Raw genomic sequence first — 15,624 nt, 5'->3', positions numbered from 1 at the left:
CAGAGCTTTCAAATATCTTACATATACACTCTGGAACATCCTCCTCAATCCCTGCCCTGACACATCTTTGGTCGCCTTCGAAAGCCACCTGAGAAACTGAGCTGTTTTTAGTCTGCTCGCCGAAAGCCTTGCTGTTCCTCTGTTCTGACCTGATGCCAACTGCGAAGCAGTGTGGAATATTTGTTTTGATTAACTATGCTATAGGGTGACACGGTGGCAGCAGTGCGAAGCGCTGAGGACCCAGGTTCGATCCTGGCCCCGGGTCCTTGGCCATTTGGCGTTTGCACATTCTCCCCATGTCTGCGTGGGTGTAATCTCCACAACCCAAAGATGTGCAGGGTAGGTGAATTGGTCACGCTGAATTGCCCCTTAATTGGAAAAAAAAAGAATTAGTTTAAATTTAGGCGACATGCTGTGCAGTAGTTAGCACTGCTGCCTCACAGCGCTGAGGATCCGGGTTCGATCCCGGCCCCGGGTCACAGTACGTGTGGAGTTCGCACATTCTCCCCATGTCTGCATGGGTGTCACCCCCCACAACCCAAAGATGAGCAGGGTTGGCCATGCTAAATTGCCCCTTAATTGGAAAAAAAAGAATTGGGTAGTCTAATTTTATATTTAAAAAAATTAAGGGTGCTATATAAATGGACATTGAATTGATTGAAAAAGATTTATGAAGATAATTTAAGTACCACTTTTCCTGACTACAGCACTTTACAACTAATTAGTTACTTCTGAAGTTACGATTGTAATGTCAGAACCGTGGCAACGAATGTGTGCACTGCAATGTGTTAATGACCAGATAATCTGTTTTTTGTTGATTGAGGGATGAATATTGTCCTGGGGTATCATCCCAGCTCTTCTTCAAAATTATGCCACTTGATTTCTACATCCAGAGAAAGCGGACACGGCCTTGGTTTAATGTATCATTCAAAAGACAGTACCTCTGACTGTGCAGCACTCTTTCAGTACCTCATTGGACTCTCAGCTTTTTTGGTTGTTGCACTCAAGCCCAGCTGAATTTTGTGGGTATCATTGTTCCCACCTTTCCACTGCATCCACCAGCACCACCGCTCCCACCGCACCGCACCCCCCTCCCACCACCGACCCCCCAGTTAAAACATTGTGGTGCGTCCCGCAAAATGATTGCAATGGCTGCCTCACAATAATTTAACAATGGAAGCAGCATTAATTGCATTAGGGTGAGACTTCTGTCCCTATTTCGGGAGCAAGTCATACATTAGAGAACTGTCGGCCAATCAGATTAGCCATCAGCTCTGTAGCAGCAGCAGCCAGTGGGAGCAGTGGCCACTGCTGGCATTGCAGGCAATCCCATCACGCCAAGTCACCCAGCGGAGTGCAGGGTCTCGGTGAGGTGGGTGAGGGGTTGGGTTCAAGGTGCCCGGGGGCGGGGGGGGGAGGGGGAAGGGAGAAACTTGGGACAGTGACACCCAAGGTACCCTGAAAGGAAGTTTCCCACTCCCATTCTACACTAGCCTGTGCTTCCCCCCAGTAAATCACAGATAGCTTAGAAGGGCACCCACTAGATTTTCTGTGCCCCAATGCCTTCAAACTGGCCAGCAGGGAAGGTAAAAGTACAGCCCCAAGAGTAGGATTTGAACCAACAACCTTCTGAAAAGTGAACCCAGTAACAGCTGAATGCAATAAGAGCATGCTGCCGCATGTGAGCAAAGAGAAGGGATGATTAATGCCACATTAATTCCTCAACGCTATCTGGTTTAGTTGGCAAATTCCCTGCGAAGTGTGGGACTAAGCAGACGGGCCAGATTGATTCTCCAGGCTGTGCTAAGAAGGGGTGGTTGTAGGAATGTTATTAATAATTGGCCTCCACACTCCCGACTGAGAGAAGTAAAAAACATCAGCCAACATTTCCACTACTCATAGTAACGTAGCGACTCCTTCTTGAAGGTGTTTGTGTGCATGTGTTGTATGAATAAGATCAAACGTGAAAGTAATGGCCCCCTGTGATCAGATAGCATGCCGTGACTCAATGCGTTGGCTATATATGGGTGCAGTGCCAGAGCGTGCCAGGCAGCAATGAAACTGTACATCAATAAAAGTCAAGTGCCTTCAGAGAAAGAACGATGAGATTTCTGCTAGTAGCGCGGTCTTGTGCATGCATAGCTTTACAACAGTTCAAAGTAATGTTTCAATGTGATCACTCATACTAAAAGGGGATTATCGTCTGATCCAAGGGGAAAGGGGATTAAAGCATAATGCAAAAAGGATTTGCTATGACATCTTTATTACTGCAAGAGTCACATTCACATTAACAGGTACAGGATCTTCTTAAAGTGAAAGAGGCTTGGCTCATTAAATAGACGCAGGCTACACAACACACAAACAGGCAATACTGACCACCCCACCATGTTGGTGTTTATGATCCACAAAAGCAGCAACCACAACCCCCCCTCCACTACCCCATCCACTCAACTTAATTTAACCCTATCAGCATAGGTTTCGATCCCCATCTTACTCTTAAACTTGCTTCTCAGTAAATGCAACCATTATACTCCCTGTGTAAGCAAGTTTCAACCTGACCACTCTCTAGGCACAGATGCTTCTCATCAGTTTTTGGATTTTGGATTTATTAGTGACAATCTTATACTTATGGCCCCCTGCCGGAAGCCTGGGCCAATAGGCCAGAAACCGATAGACTGAATGGTTTCATACTCACACTTGTTTCTCTAGGGGTAGAGTAGGGTCCACCTTCTCAGGCAGTGAGGAGCTGTGTTCTGGAGTCTGTGGTTTGGTATATTTCGACCCTGCAGCCAATGGGCTCAGCTGTTTCTGTTGCCTCAGTCGGTCTTTAGCCGAAGGAGATGACCGGTCCCAATCGCAGCCATCAAACTGAACTGTAAAAAACACACATAGCAGCGTGTTAAACATAGAAACATAGAGGAGTGGCATTTTGGCCTACATTGCCTGTGCTGGCTCTTTGAAAGAGTTATTGAATTAATCCCACTCCTCTTTTTCGGATTGATATCTTTGGAATGTTACTGTTGAATGAGCTTCGATCAACCTTTAAGGTAAGACAAATTGTTCCTGCTCACTTCACAAAACCCTGCTCATGTTTAAAAAAAAATAAATTTAGAGTACCCAATTCATTTTTTCCAATTAAGGGGCAATTTAGAGTGGCCAATCCACCTATCCTGCACATCTTTGGGTTGTGGGGCAAAACCCATGGAAACACGGGGAGAATGTGCAAACTCCACATGGACAGTGACCCAGAGCTGGGATCGAACCTGGGAACTTGGCGCAGTGAGGCAGCAGGGCTAATCCACTGCGCCACCGTGCTGCCCTCTCCCCTGCTTAGGTTTACTTGTCTCGAATTTTCTCTTTACCATCTCTCCTCAAAGAACACATCCCAGCTCCTCTGTCTCTCCACATAAGTGAAATCCCTGGTATCTATGATTCCAGCAAATCTTCTTCGATCCCATTCCAAGGCCTTATTATCTGAGTTTCTACTCAGCGAGCTCCCTGGTTTCAGACACGGGCGAGGCTCGACACCTCGCCATGGGAGAGGGAAGTAACATGTTTTAAATGGCCCTCTTTGCTCGCCTGCATGGAAGATGCGACTTGTCTCCCAAGAGCATTCGTGGAGGGGTGGTAGGTAAGGATGGCATTGAATCCCAGCTCTGTCAGGATCCCACAACTGGGCAGGGTGTGAATGAAACCTGAGATGGAACAGCCAGTCAGCTACCTGAGGTGAATGTAGATCACGTCCGACCTCGGGATCACGTAACACCTCTGGCTCAAGAAAAATGAAGAATTGGGTGGAAGAGAACTAGGGCCTTGTTATACTTATTGAGAGTTCACAATTAGGACTTTCTCTAATCAAGGTCTGTAAACCCTCTTGACTACGCTCTCCACAGATAATACCTGACCTGCCAAGTGTTTCTCGCTCTTTATATTTTTCAGCAAAGGTTGTTACACATTCAAGTTTATTTTTAAAATTTAGAGTACCCAATTATATTTTTTCCCCAAATTTAGGGGCAATTTAGTGTAGCCAATCCACCTAATCCGCATATTTTTAGGTTGTGGGGGTGAAACCCACGCAGACATGGGGAGAATGTGCAAACTTCACATGGACAGTGACCCAGGGCCGGGATTCGACCCCGGGTCCTCAGCGCCGCAGTCCCAGTGCTATCCACTGCGCCACATGCCGCCCATATACACATTCGAGTTTCATTAATTTCACAGCTTTCGATTGCCAGACCGTCAGTTTTGGTTATTTTCATTGTTGTTTCCCAGGGCTGCCCAGCAGAGAGTAAACACTCGGTGCCAGCTAAGGCCTGCTATTGATGGTTCTCTTGAAAAGGAATTTGAAATGTATGTGCGGCCTTCAGCAGCTAACTGGAGCTCATTAAAAGTGGACGACATATGCAGCAGGTAGCGTCATTGGACCCGTTTCCATTTTGAGTCAAGGCAGTTACATTTGCACATCAGCATCAGTGCACGGTGGTACGCTGCTGCTATTGAATTACTTCTTTCAGTGTCAGGAGAAGGCTTTAAAGGTGAAGAGATGTTCAAAAATTCTTGCTGCAACTGAGCAAAATCTAAGGGGACCAAGTGGCAGCCATTTACAGCCCCTGCAGCCAATTGTCCACAAGGTGAATGTAAAGAGAGTGGGACGCATAATTCCTCCTCATTCTCTAAATATCTCCTTTTAAAGATAACTTATTCCACCGTTAAATACCTCACAGCCTTTGCTGTTCTGCCATTGCTCCAAACTTATCTATTCTCGTTCAGTGCGCTGCCCCCACGAAGTATTTCGGGCCATTTTTTATCACATTAAAGGTTCTGTACAAACACAATCTATTGTTATTATGTGAATTGATTTTTGTTTTCAAAAACCCGAAGACACAAAAACCAAACATCGTAAATGTTCACTTGTTCTTTGTCACTGGCCTCTATCTCCATAAAGACTGAGTTGTTATGTGTGGCAGTTTTCTTTCAATTCTTTCATGGGTTGTGGGCATCGTTGGCAAGACCAGCATTTGCTGTCCATAATTGCCCCTGAACTGAGTGACTTGTCGGGCAGCTAAGACTTCAACCCCATTGGCCTGGGTCTGGAGTCACATGTAGTCCAACCAGGTGAAGACAGCAGATTTCGCTCCCTAAAGGACATCAGTGAACTAGATGGTTTTTTAAAATGACAATTGATGATAGGTTCACCGTTTCCAATACTGAAGCTAGCTTTTAATTCCAGATTTTTATAAAAATGTATTGAATTGACATCTGGCCAGCTTCCATGGTACGGGTTGAACCATGTCACCAGAGAATTAGCTGCATTCTTTAGATTGCTAGCCGAGTGATGTTACCACTATGCCATCATGGTCGTTGCAGACGCTGCGACAAATAAACGGGCATTGCGCGACAATCACCAGGCAGGAATGTTCCCTTCCAGTCGAGGAACACTTCAGCAGTCAAGGGCATTCAGCCTCTGATCTCCGGGTAAGCGTTCTCCAAGGCGGTCTTCAGAACACGCGACAACGCAGAATTGCCGAGCAGAAACTGATAGCCAAGTTCCGCACACATGAGTGCAGGCTCAACCGGGACCTGGGATTCATGTCGCATTACATTCACCCCCCACCATCTGGCCTGGGCTTGCAAAATCCTCCCAACTGTCCTGGCTTGAGACAATTCACACCTCTTTAACTTGGGGTTACCCCTATCTCTGGATCTGTAAAGACTTAATTATCTGCAAATGCTCGCATTCTAAGCATTGTCTGATATCTTTGAATTTGTCTATATAAATGTTTCTGGAACATATCTCTTCATTCACCTGAGGAAGGAGCAGTGCTCTGAAAGCTAGTGTTTGAAACAAACCTGTTGGACTTTAACCTGGTGTTGTAAGACTTCTTACTGTGCTCACCCCAGTCCAATGCCAGCGTGTCCATATCATCTAAATGTAGTAACTCAGTCTAACTGAACAAGTCTTGCTCTAAGCCACGTGCTGGGGTGTGATGCTGAGGATACACCCTGTCTCATTCTGCAGATGTTGGTCTGTGGAAAGAGGCGGGATGTGAGTGCCTCATCCCTTTTATAGTGAGATACCACCCCTGAGTGTCCTGACTGCTCATTGGTCGTGTCCCATTCCATCTGTTCATTAGCTGCATGTTGGGGCAGCACGGTAGTATTGTGGATAGCACAGTGGCTTCACAGCTCCAGGGTCCCAGGTTCGATTCTGGCTTGGGTCACTGTCTGTGCGGAGTCTGCACATCCTCCCCGTGTGTGTGTGGGTTTCCTCCGAGTGCTCCGGTTTCCTCCCACAGTCCAAAGATGTGCAGGTTAGGTGGATTGGCCATGATAAATTGTCCTTAGTGTCCAAAATTGCCCTTAGTGTTGGGTGGGGTTACTGGGTTATTGGGATAGGGTGGAGGTGTTGACCTTGGGTAGGGTGCTCTTTCCAAGAGCCGGTGCAGACTTGATGGGCCGAATGGCCTCCTTCTGCACTGTAAATTCTATGATTCTATGTTTGCATATCATAACATCTCCCCTTTTTTCATGTTTTGTTGGCGTATGTGAATGTATTTACATGTGAATGAATCTGTCTACGTTGACTGATGGAGGACAACAGAAAAGAGCAAACAAAACAAACGCTCACAAGTCCAGTCTCTAAGGCTTGAGTCTGATCCTGGTCGACCGCCGGAGAGGTGGCGGAGGGGATGATAGCGCCTTGACAGGCGGGATCGAAGCCTGACTGGTGGCCTCGTGGGGCGAGGTATCAGGAGGTGGCAATTCAACATATGGAAATGGAGGAGAAAGTGGTTGCGGGCAGGCAATTTTGTGCAGTTCCCATCGATTCCTTTGCAAGATGGAGCCATCAGCCATACGTTCAACATAAGAGCGAGGCGTGGCCTGTCGAACAATGACAGCCAGGGCAGAAAACCCACCATCCGGTATCTTGATCCTGACAGTGTCTGCCGGGGATAGCATGGCCAGATCAGTGGCATGGGCATCATAGCCCGGCTTTTGACGGTCTCTTAGCTGCTGCATCTTCTGCAGCACCGGGAGGTGATCCAGGTTGGGCAGATGTATAGCTGGAAGCATCGTCCGCAGATCCCTGTTCATCAGTTGAGCCGGCGACATGCCAGTGGACAATGGAGTCGCCCTGTACGCGAGCAGTGCAAGGTGTATGTTGGAAGCAGAGTCCGCGGCCTTGCAGATGAGCTGTTTCACAATGTGCACCCCTTTCTCAACTTTTCCATTGCACTGTGGATAGTGCGGACTGGAGGTGACATGCTGGAAATTGTATGACCTGGCAAACGTTGACCATTCTCGACCGTTAAAGCATGCGCCTTGAGAACGTCTCCTTCCAGGCTTTGATGACGGTCCGAGAGGTCAGGTCCGTGAGCTTCAGCACCTCAGGGTAATTCGAGAAATAGTGGATGATTAATGCGTAGTCGTGTCCATTCGCATGAAAGAGATCGATGCCAACCTTGGATCACAGAGAGGTCATTATGTCATGCTGTTGGAGCGTCTCCTTGCTCTGCGCTGGCTGGAACCGCTGACAGGTAGTACAGTTCAGGACCACGTTCGAGATGTCCTGGCTGATGCCGGGCCAGTAGACAGCTTGCCGGGCTCTGCGTCTGCACTTCTCGATGCCCAGGTGTCCCTCATGAATCTGGCGCAGCACCATGCTCTGGAGACTGAGTGGAATGACAATCCTATCCAGCTTGAGGAGGATACCATCAATCACCGTCAGGTCATCCTTCACATTGTAAAATTGTGGGCACTGCCCTTTCTGCCAGCTATTGGTGAGGTTGTGGATGAAATGAAATGAAAATGAAAATCGCTTATTGTCACGAGTAGGCTTCAATGAAGTTAATGTGAAAAGCCCCTAGTCGCCACATTCCGGCGCCTGTTCGGGGAGGCTGGTACGGGAATCGAACCATGCTGCTGGCCTGCTTGGTCTGCTTTAAAAGCCAGCGATTTAGCCCAGTGAGCTAAACCAGCCGCTGCAAGAGGGGGTCTTTGGCTGTCTCATCATGGATGAAAACTACGTTCTCACCTGGCACCGGGAGAGTGCTAGCATATAGCTGCACCTGCGATTCAATGTGCTGGATGATCTCCAGCGGCTCACTGGGCGAGGTGACGGAGCGGGACAATGCATCAGCGATCATGAGCACCTTGTCAGGTGTGTACACCAAGTTGAAGTCATACCTCCTAAGTTTAAGCAGGGTTCTCTGCAACCGAGGCATCGTGTTGTTCAGGTCCTTGTGGATGATGTGAACCAGAGGCCCATGATCAGTTTCAACAGTGAATGTCGGCAGGCCGTAGACATAATCATGAAATTTGAGGATGCTGGTGAGAAGACCCAAGCACTCCTTCTCAATCTGAGCATGTCTGGTTTCAGTTGCCGTCATCGACCTTGATGCGTAGGCTACTGGTGCCCAGGATGACGTGTCATCTTGTTGAAGCAACACCTCACCGATGCCATCCTGACTTGCATCTGTGGTTACCTTTGTCTTCCGGTCGAAGAATGCCAGGACTGGTGCAGTGGTGAGCTTGGCTTTCAGCTCCAGCCACTCTGTCTGGTGTGCCGCCTTCCACTCAAAGGCAGTTGACTTTTTCACCAGGTTGCGAAGGGCCGTCGTGTGTGTGGCCATGTTTGGAATGAACTTGCCCAGAAAATTGACTATACCCAAGAAGCGCAGCAATTTCTGGACAAGTTCATCGCCTCCATGGCCTTGATTTTGTCTGTGTCCAGGTGCACACCATGCTGTGAGATCTGGTCGCCTAGGAACTTGAGCGTTGATGTGCTAAAACAACATTTGGACCTGCTTAACTTTAGGCCGTTGGTATGTACACGGCGAAATACCTTCTGGAGACTGGACACATGTTGGATATGGTTGCGGACCATACGATGATGTTGTCCATGTACACACAAACCCCTTCAATGCCTTCCATCATCTGCTCCATGATGCGATGGAATATCTCTGTTGCCGAGATGATGCCAAATGGCATGCGACTGTAGCAGTATCTGCCAAAAGGCATGTTGAAGGTGAAGGTCTCTTCCAGCTGGATTTACCAAAATCCCTGTGATGCATCCAATTTGATGAAGAAGCGTGCGTGTGCAATCTCATTCATGAGTTCCTCCCGCTTCGGGATGGGGTTGTGTTCCCGCATGATATTCTCACTGAGATCCTTGAGATCAATGCTGATGCGCAGGTACCCTGGAGGCTTCTTTACACACACCATCGAGCTGACCCAGTCAGTCGGTTCGGGACCTTGGATATGATACCTTGAGCTGTGCCTTCAGGCACTCTCTCAGTGGACCACTGGCTTGGCATCAGGTCGTAGCAGAATCTTGTATCGATAAGGCAGCGTGCCCATCCCGTTGAACACATCTGGATGCTGGGTGAGGATGGCATCGATGCCGGCCTGAAGATTCACATGGGAGGATGTCATGGTGTAAAACCGTTTAATGAGGTTCAGCTGCTTGCAGGCGTGTGCACCTAGTAGGGATACCCTGTCCGGCTTAACAATTTCACAGCGTAACCATGCTTGTCTGTGTTGGGTACGTGCAGATGGCAGGACCCCAGTACCGTGATGGCATTCCCGTTGTAATCCAGGAGCTTGCAGGCAGCTGGAAGGACCTTGGGGGGCTTCTTAATGCGTCTGAAGTCCGCCGATGAGAGGAGGTTGGCAGAGGCATCTGTGTCCAGCTTGAACTGGATGGAGCAGTGGTTGACCTTCATCACTGCTCGCCATTCGTCCTTGGATTCCACAGCTAAGATTGATTGGACTTGTGATGTGTCTGGTGTGGAATATTCACATGCTGTAATAATACCGACACGGTAGGCATTGTCCTGGCATTCATCATCTGGATCCGTTGCACTGTCGGGATCAGAATCCTGTGGGCGTTGTTGCACACTCCAGATGCGCCATCATCGGAATTGGGAGCGCTGGCTCCTGACTGGTGGTGCAGATCTGCACAGGGCTGCATAGTGGCCTGGCTTCCCGCAGTTTAAACAACGTCTGCCTCTTGCAGGGCAGTGTTTCTTTAAATGGGCGGTGCCACAGTTCGAACATGTCATGACGTCGGCGTCCTGACGTTCCGTGCGTTGTTGCACATGCGCAGTGCGGTTCTCAGACGTCTGCACCTGCACAGTGCGGGTTTCGGCCTCTTCGTTATCCCGTTAGCATCGCGCATGCTTCGACCCCAGGAAGAGTGCACAAAATGGTCTCTTTCGTCAAAGTTGAGGTGCTGAATCCGGGAGATGGCCTGCACACTCTCCGCCTCGTGGGAGGCTAGTCTATCATTTTCTGCCATTTTGTACTGGGAATAGCGATTTTCAGCGTGCGCATGCACTGTGCATGCTTCAATCGCGACCGGAAGGGTCATATGCTTGATCTTCAGTAACTGCTCTCTCAGAGGATCAGAGTGGACTCCAAAACGATTTGGTCTCTGATCATGGAGTCAGGGATATCACCGATGTTGCAGGATTGCGCTAGCAGTCTAAGGTTAGTTAAATATGAGGTGAAGGATTTGTCTTTACCTTGCAATCGCTGCTCGAATATGTAGCGCTCGAAGATTTTGTTGGTGTCCACCTCACAGCGGCTGTCAAAATTGTCCAGGATGGTCTGAAACTTTGTCTTGTCCTGGTCTTCGGCAAAGTGAAAGGAGTTGAATATTTCCAAGGCATGATCACCCGCTGTGTTGAGGAAAAGGGTTATCTTCCGTGCATCAGACGCACCATTGAGGTCGGATGCTTCGACGTAAAGCTGAAATTTTCCTTGAATGTCCACCAGAGGTCCTGAGCTGGTGAGGAGCTGGAATCTTTTCCATTGTGCCGGTATGCATTCGCTGGTTGTCACGAATCTTGCTGAGTTGAACTAACTAAATTGAACAGACTCCTGGTACCATGTTGTGTTCTGTAATTTGGAATAACACAAGCTGCCACTTGATGCAGTTTTGAGTAAAAGATGCTCCAGACTTTGAAGTGAGTTCAATGTGTTTTATTGAACTATCAGCACAGTTCTCAATGAGTTTGACTCTCTGCTAATATAAATGTAGCAACTCAGTCTAACTAAACCAGCCTTGCTCTAAGCCACGTGCTGGGGTGTGATGCTGAGGATACACCCTGTCTCACTCTGTAGATGTTGGTCTGTGGAAAGAGGTGGGGTATGAATGCCTCATCCCTTTTACAGTGAGATACCACCCGAGTGTCCTGACTGCTCATTGGTCGTGTCCTATTCTATGTTTGCATGTTTGCATATCATGACAAACGGAGTGAAAGATGGGACAGAATACAGAGAGCTTTACTTAATAACAAGTGGTGCTGTAATTAATACATGAGTAGCTAATGAGACAGTGTAGAAGAAAGTTTATTTTGTAAACAAAAAGCTCTGCCGTACCTGATCTCAGAGTCCTTGCTGGGACTATGAGAAGTGACTGTGCTTGACATCTCATCTACACTTCAGATTGTTTAATTTTGCTGCCTTTTTGAAATTAATTTTCCCTTGGGATAGTTTCCTACATCAAAGATAATATGTGAATGCGGCAAGTTGTTGTTTTCGTCTCATCTCATGATGCTGCCTTGTCGGTAAGCACCAGTTACTTTCCAGAGAGTGTTGACAGCCTACTTGATCGTGGGTGGCATTACTTACAGATAAGCCTTAACACACCCCCACCCACATACGCCACAGGTAGGGCCTGTGGATTAGGTCAAGAGTTGAAGCCTTGGTAAGCGTTTCCTTAGCTCGATGGTAATGTTATTCCAAACCCCCCCCCCACACACACACACACACACACAATGGCAGGGATTGAATTTAGGGAACCTTCTGGTCGCTACTGCTCAGCTACTCACTAATTTAACAAGCTGAGTAACCAAGGCCATGCCGTTGCTGAGAATATATTGAAGAGTATCCCCTGCCTCGCACTGACTTCCCTCACACTGACAAACGGATTATACCAAATGTTATGAAGGAGGCCCAGAAAACTAAACCTCATAACAAGCATAATCCATGAAGCTTAAAGCATGTCCATTTACCTCGGTATCGAGTCCCACTTTCATTTTGAGTTCAATTTATTTTGTGTGGACTATTCTTCTTTCAACAACTTTAGATGTGTCACAGAAAAATTATCCGAGAACCCTAGACGATGAAGAAGGACAAGCCGAGGAGGAATGAAGACAAGGCCTGATGGATGGCCATGAAACCAACGCAACATTATCGGTACAAGTTGCCATTATGTAATGCCAGCTCTACACTCTGTAACTGAGAAGAAGCATTTTCAAGTATAAATATGGTGCTTTTGTTTTCTGAGGATAAACATTGCTCAGTGTCTTCTTGCTGGGTCACTTTCACAAATTCGTCGAGAATCAAAAAAAGGTTTTTCAAAAAGCTCCCTAAACACGTACCCCTGGTAGCAGTGGCAGTGTTGAACTCAGTTGTTATGTTCATCTGCTGTGTGTTCCAAGTCCTCAAAGCTCCATTGCAGCTCTGTGATATCAACTGGGTCATCAGCTGAGGCCCCTGAACTCAATGCTGGCTCAGCTCTTCCACAGGAGTGCCAGCGATAGCTTGTTAGCAGAGGACATGAATGGACAGATGCTTGAGGTGCGCTTCCCTGTGTGTAGCATCCAATTAAGGATGTGAAAAATATATATTGAGCACAGGAGGCAGAAAACGCCCAAGGGGATAGATCCCCCTCGGCATCTCTCTTGAGCACAGCTCAGGTTCTGGACCTCAGCCTCCGCCGACAGAAAAAACAGGATGAAAATACAGGAAGCAGCAAAACTTTACAATGACAATTAAAACTGGAAAATGTAATTTCATAATGGCTGTCCTGATATTCAAATAGTCTATTAACTTGATAGTTTACCTCAAGAAATAAATATTGTCAAAAGACATGTATTATGTTGACTTTGATAAATAGAAAAAGCCATTTTTATTCTTGTGTCAGCCATTTTGATGTCACAATTCAAATGGGTTGAGTAAATGGAAAACAGGTGGAATTCTCCCTTTATTTCAACTGAGGGAAAAATCTACCCATGATTTCTGAAGCATCATATTTTAAAACTTAATATTTAAATAAAATTAACTGATATAAATTGGACTACACATATATAATATACAAATGCATATATATATGTATGTATCCCAGGAACAAGCAATTCACTGTGGAAAGGTACGGGTATAGGGCAAAGGATGATGGGGTGTGAGGCAAATCCATGCAGGCAGGCTTGTGCAGAGTGGGGGATGGGAAAAGCAAAGCAAGCAATCACCTTCATCGCTCACTGAGTCACCGTCTAGCTGTCCCACAGGAGGGGGCCAAGGTAGCTCTTTAATTTCCTTAATCTCTACTGCAATGATGATCATGGACAGGTTGGAGGGGGAAAAAAGAGGGAGAAAAGGTGGGAGAAAAAGGACAGAAAGAGCTGAGAAAGGTCAAATGAAGACGGCATATCTCTCTGCTCGTTGCTGATTTTTAAAATTAGCCCAGTGCCCACTCTATCCATCAAAGTGACAAGCAGAGAAGATGGCATCTTTCAATCACCACCCCGCACCACATCTGCCCACCGCTTCAGTCCTATCCCATACTAATTGGATAATGTTCCCAAACCTTTTGTAATTATATTTGGTTAAAGATTTCCAAAAACCAGTGCTCTTTATCAATAATCCATTCCAACCAATCTGGCTGTCAATCAAACTAGCACTTCCAGGTCACAGGGAACAGGAAATTACATGATGATATGAAGTTCTACCAATTCCATTTGACCTTCAGAGCATTAATTAATCTTATTCCAAATATGCTACCCTCATCCTCAGTCGGCTGAAAGCAAAGAACATTCCTTGACAGGACATCTAAGGCTGTGGAATTAAACAGCACTCAGCCTTTTATCCACTTGAAAAGTTTTATGCTTTTAAATGAAAAGTTGAATGTGTCGCACATTCCTCATGTAGGGAATGGCTCAAGAGTGTGTTGGAGTAAGGTCAAAAATGAAAGAGCAAAAACGGTGAGGCAGGGAGCCGATGTTAAGGGGTTGATGGAAGCTCATTCGAGCAGAAGAGTGCAAATATTTTTTGGGAGACTGTCATGCAAGTGAATAAAGGTAGATCAAGCAGCTTCTTAAAAAAATATATTCTTTTGTGGGATACGGGCATTGCTGGCCAGGCCAGCATTGAACTGCTGCAAACCATGATGCATAATTGTCAATAGCTAGGGGCCTGACTTTTGCCTCAGGTTCAGAAAATGGGATTTGGGCACTTTCCCGACTCCTGAAACCCGGGCCCTGCTGCTGAGAGGAATGTGCCCGTGATTATCCTGCAGTTTGTGATTCCTGATTGGCTGAGGCTTCAGGTTGGGGCCTACAGGAGGTCAGGTGAGGAAGTGGGTGCGACTGGATAAGGATAGGCAGTTAACGGAACCTTTCACAATGACATCCCTGGAAATAACCCTGAGATAACCAATAGAAGAACTCTGACTGCTGCACCATTGATGGAACTGAGTGGCCGAAGTACATTGTCCGTGTGTGAGTTGGCCCATTAACTGCATTCCCTTAGTGTAACCACAAGCTACGGCTGTGTCCACTGTTCCACAGCGATGTTGTCAATTTACCTCTACCTCTGAGTACCCTGCCGCACCATGGGCTGGATTCTCCGATTCTGGGGCTACGTTCTCATGCCGGCGTGGGAACGGTGGCGTTTTACGCCATAAAAAATGGCATAAAACGGCCACTGATACCCCGTTTTGCTGGGGGCTAGCATCAAGGCAGCGTAAAGCACCCGGCTCTAGCTGCCGAAACGACCCAGAGAATTACCGGGTCCGTGGCTACACATGCGCACGGCGGCGACCCAACAGTGCCACCAGCCCCTGATAAAGTCCCCCCCCCCCCCCACCCGCTGGATTGGGCCTCCCCTGACCGTGGTGGTACCGGACTGAGTCCACAGCCGCCACGCCGAGTTTCCGACGGATAAGACCATGAGAGACCCACGCTGTCGGGAACTCAGCCTGTCGGGGGCGGAGCATCGGGGGGGTGGACCTCAGGCAATGTTCTGAGGCCGTCGATATGGCACGTGCCATATTGAGAGAATACGCCGCTTTGGAAGGTGTGAAGCATCGCAAAAATGACGCCACCCCAGATTTGGTCGTAAACCTTGATTCTCCAGCCAATCGCCAAATGTGATTTCAGAATCGGTGACCAGAGAATCCAGCCCAATGTCTTTTGCTGCTCACCCCTGAAAATCCCTGACTTTGAAGAAAACATCATGCAGCACTGCTCAGCTGTGGTACCCCTCGCTTACAGCTCCTCTCACACCCACAACCCAATGCACTCCCCTTCAGACAAGGCAGCAGACTGAGTACATCCGTGTTCACTCCCAGAAGCACCATGAAACAAACCACGAAAGCTCCTCCGAGAACTTGGACCTCAACCGCATTCATGACTGGGCTTTCCACCCTGCCACTGGAAATGCAGTGTTCAGGTCACCAAGCATGTGTCACGCAAACTCTTTATTCATATGGCACACATAGAGCAGCCTCTTTCCCTCAATAGCATTGCAGTCCATAAAGTTAAATACAAGGTAAGCCATGAGAACCACACATCCTTACAAGAGTCAACTTCACCACCCATCCCCCTGCTGATTGGATTA

At 47.5% G+C, this 15,624-nt stretch overlaps 1 protein-coding gene across 4 annotated transcripts in view; it reads right to left on the bottom strand.

Annotated features, from left to right (window-relative positions):
• The window catches only part of LOC119953207 (SH2 domain-containing adapter protein F-like), a 334,703-nt gene that overhangs the window by 94,930 nt on the left and 224,149 nt on the right, over positions 1-15,624 (bottom strand). For 2 of the 4 annotated variants that reach the window (XM_038777218.1, XM_038777216.1), the window contains exons 5-6: positions 13,257-13,334; positions 2,696-2,873 (exon numbers count right to left, since the gene is read on the bottom strand). In XM_038777218.1, coding sequence (XP_038633146.1) covers positions 2,696-2,873; positions 13,257-13,334 — 256 coding nt within the window. The remainder of the gene's footprint in view (positions 1-2,695; positions 2,874-13,256; positions 13,335-15,624) is intronic. The other 2 variants (XM_038777219.1, XM_038777217.1) reach the window with 1 other exon arrangement.

The sequence above is a fragment of the Scyliorhinus canicula genome, chromosome 18 (assembly GCF_902713615.1).
Source record: "Scyliorhinus canicula chromosome 18, sScyCan1.1, whole genome shotgun sequence".
In the NCBI taxonomy this organism is placed as follows: domain Eukaryota; kingdom Metazoa; phylum Chordata; class Chondrichthyes; order Carcharhiniformes; family Scyliorhinidae; genus Scyliorhinus; species Scyliorhinus canicula.
Note: the sequence above shows the minus strand (reverse complement) of the source record. Positions and strands in the feature narration are given on the sequence as shown.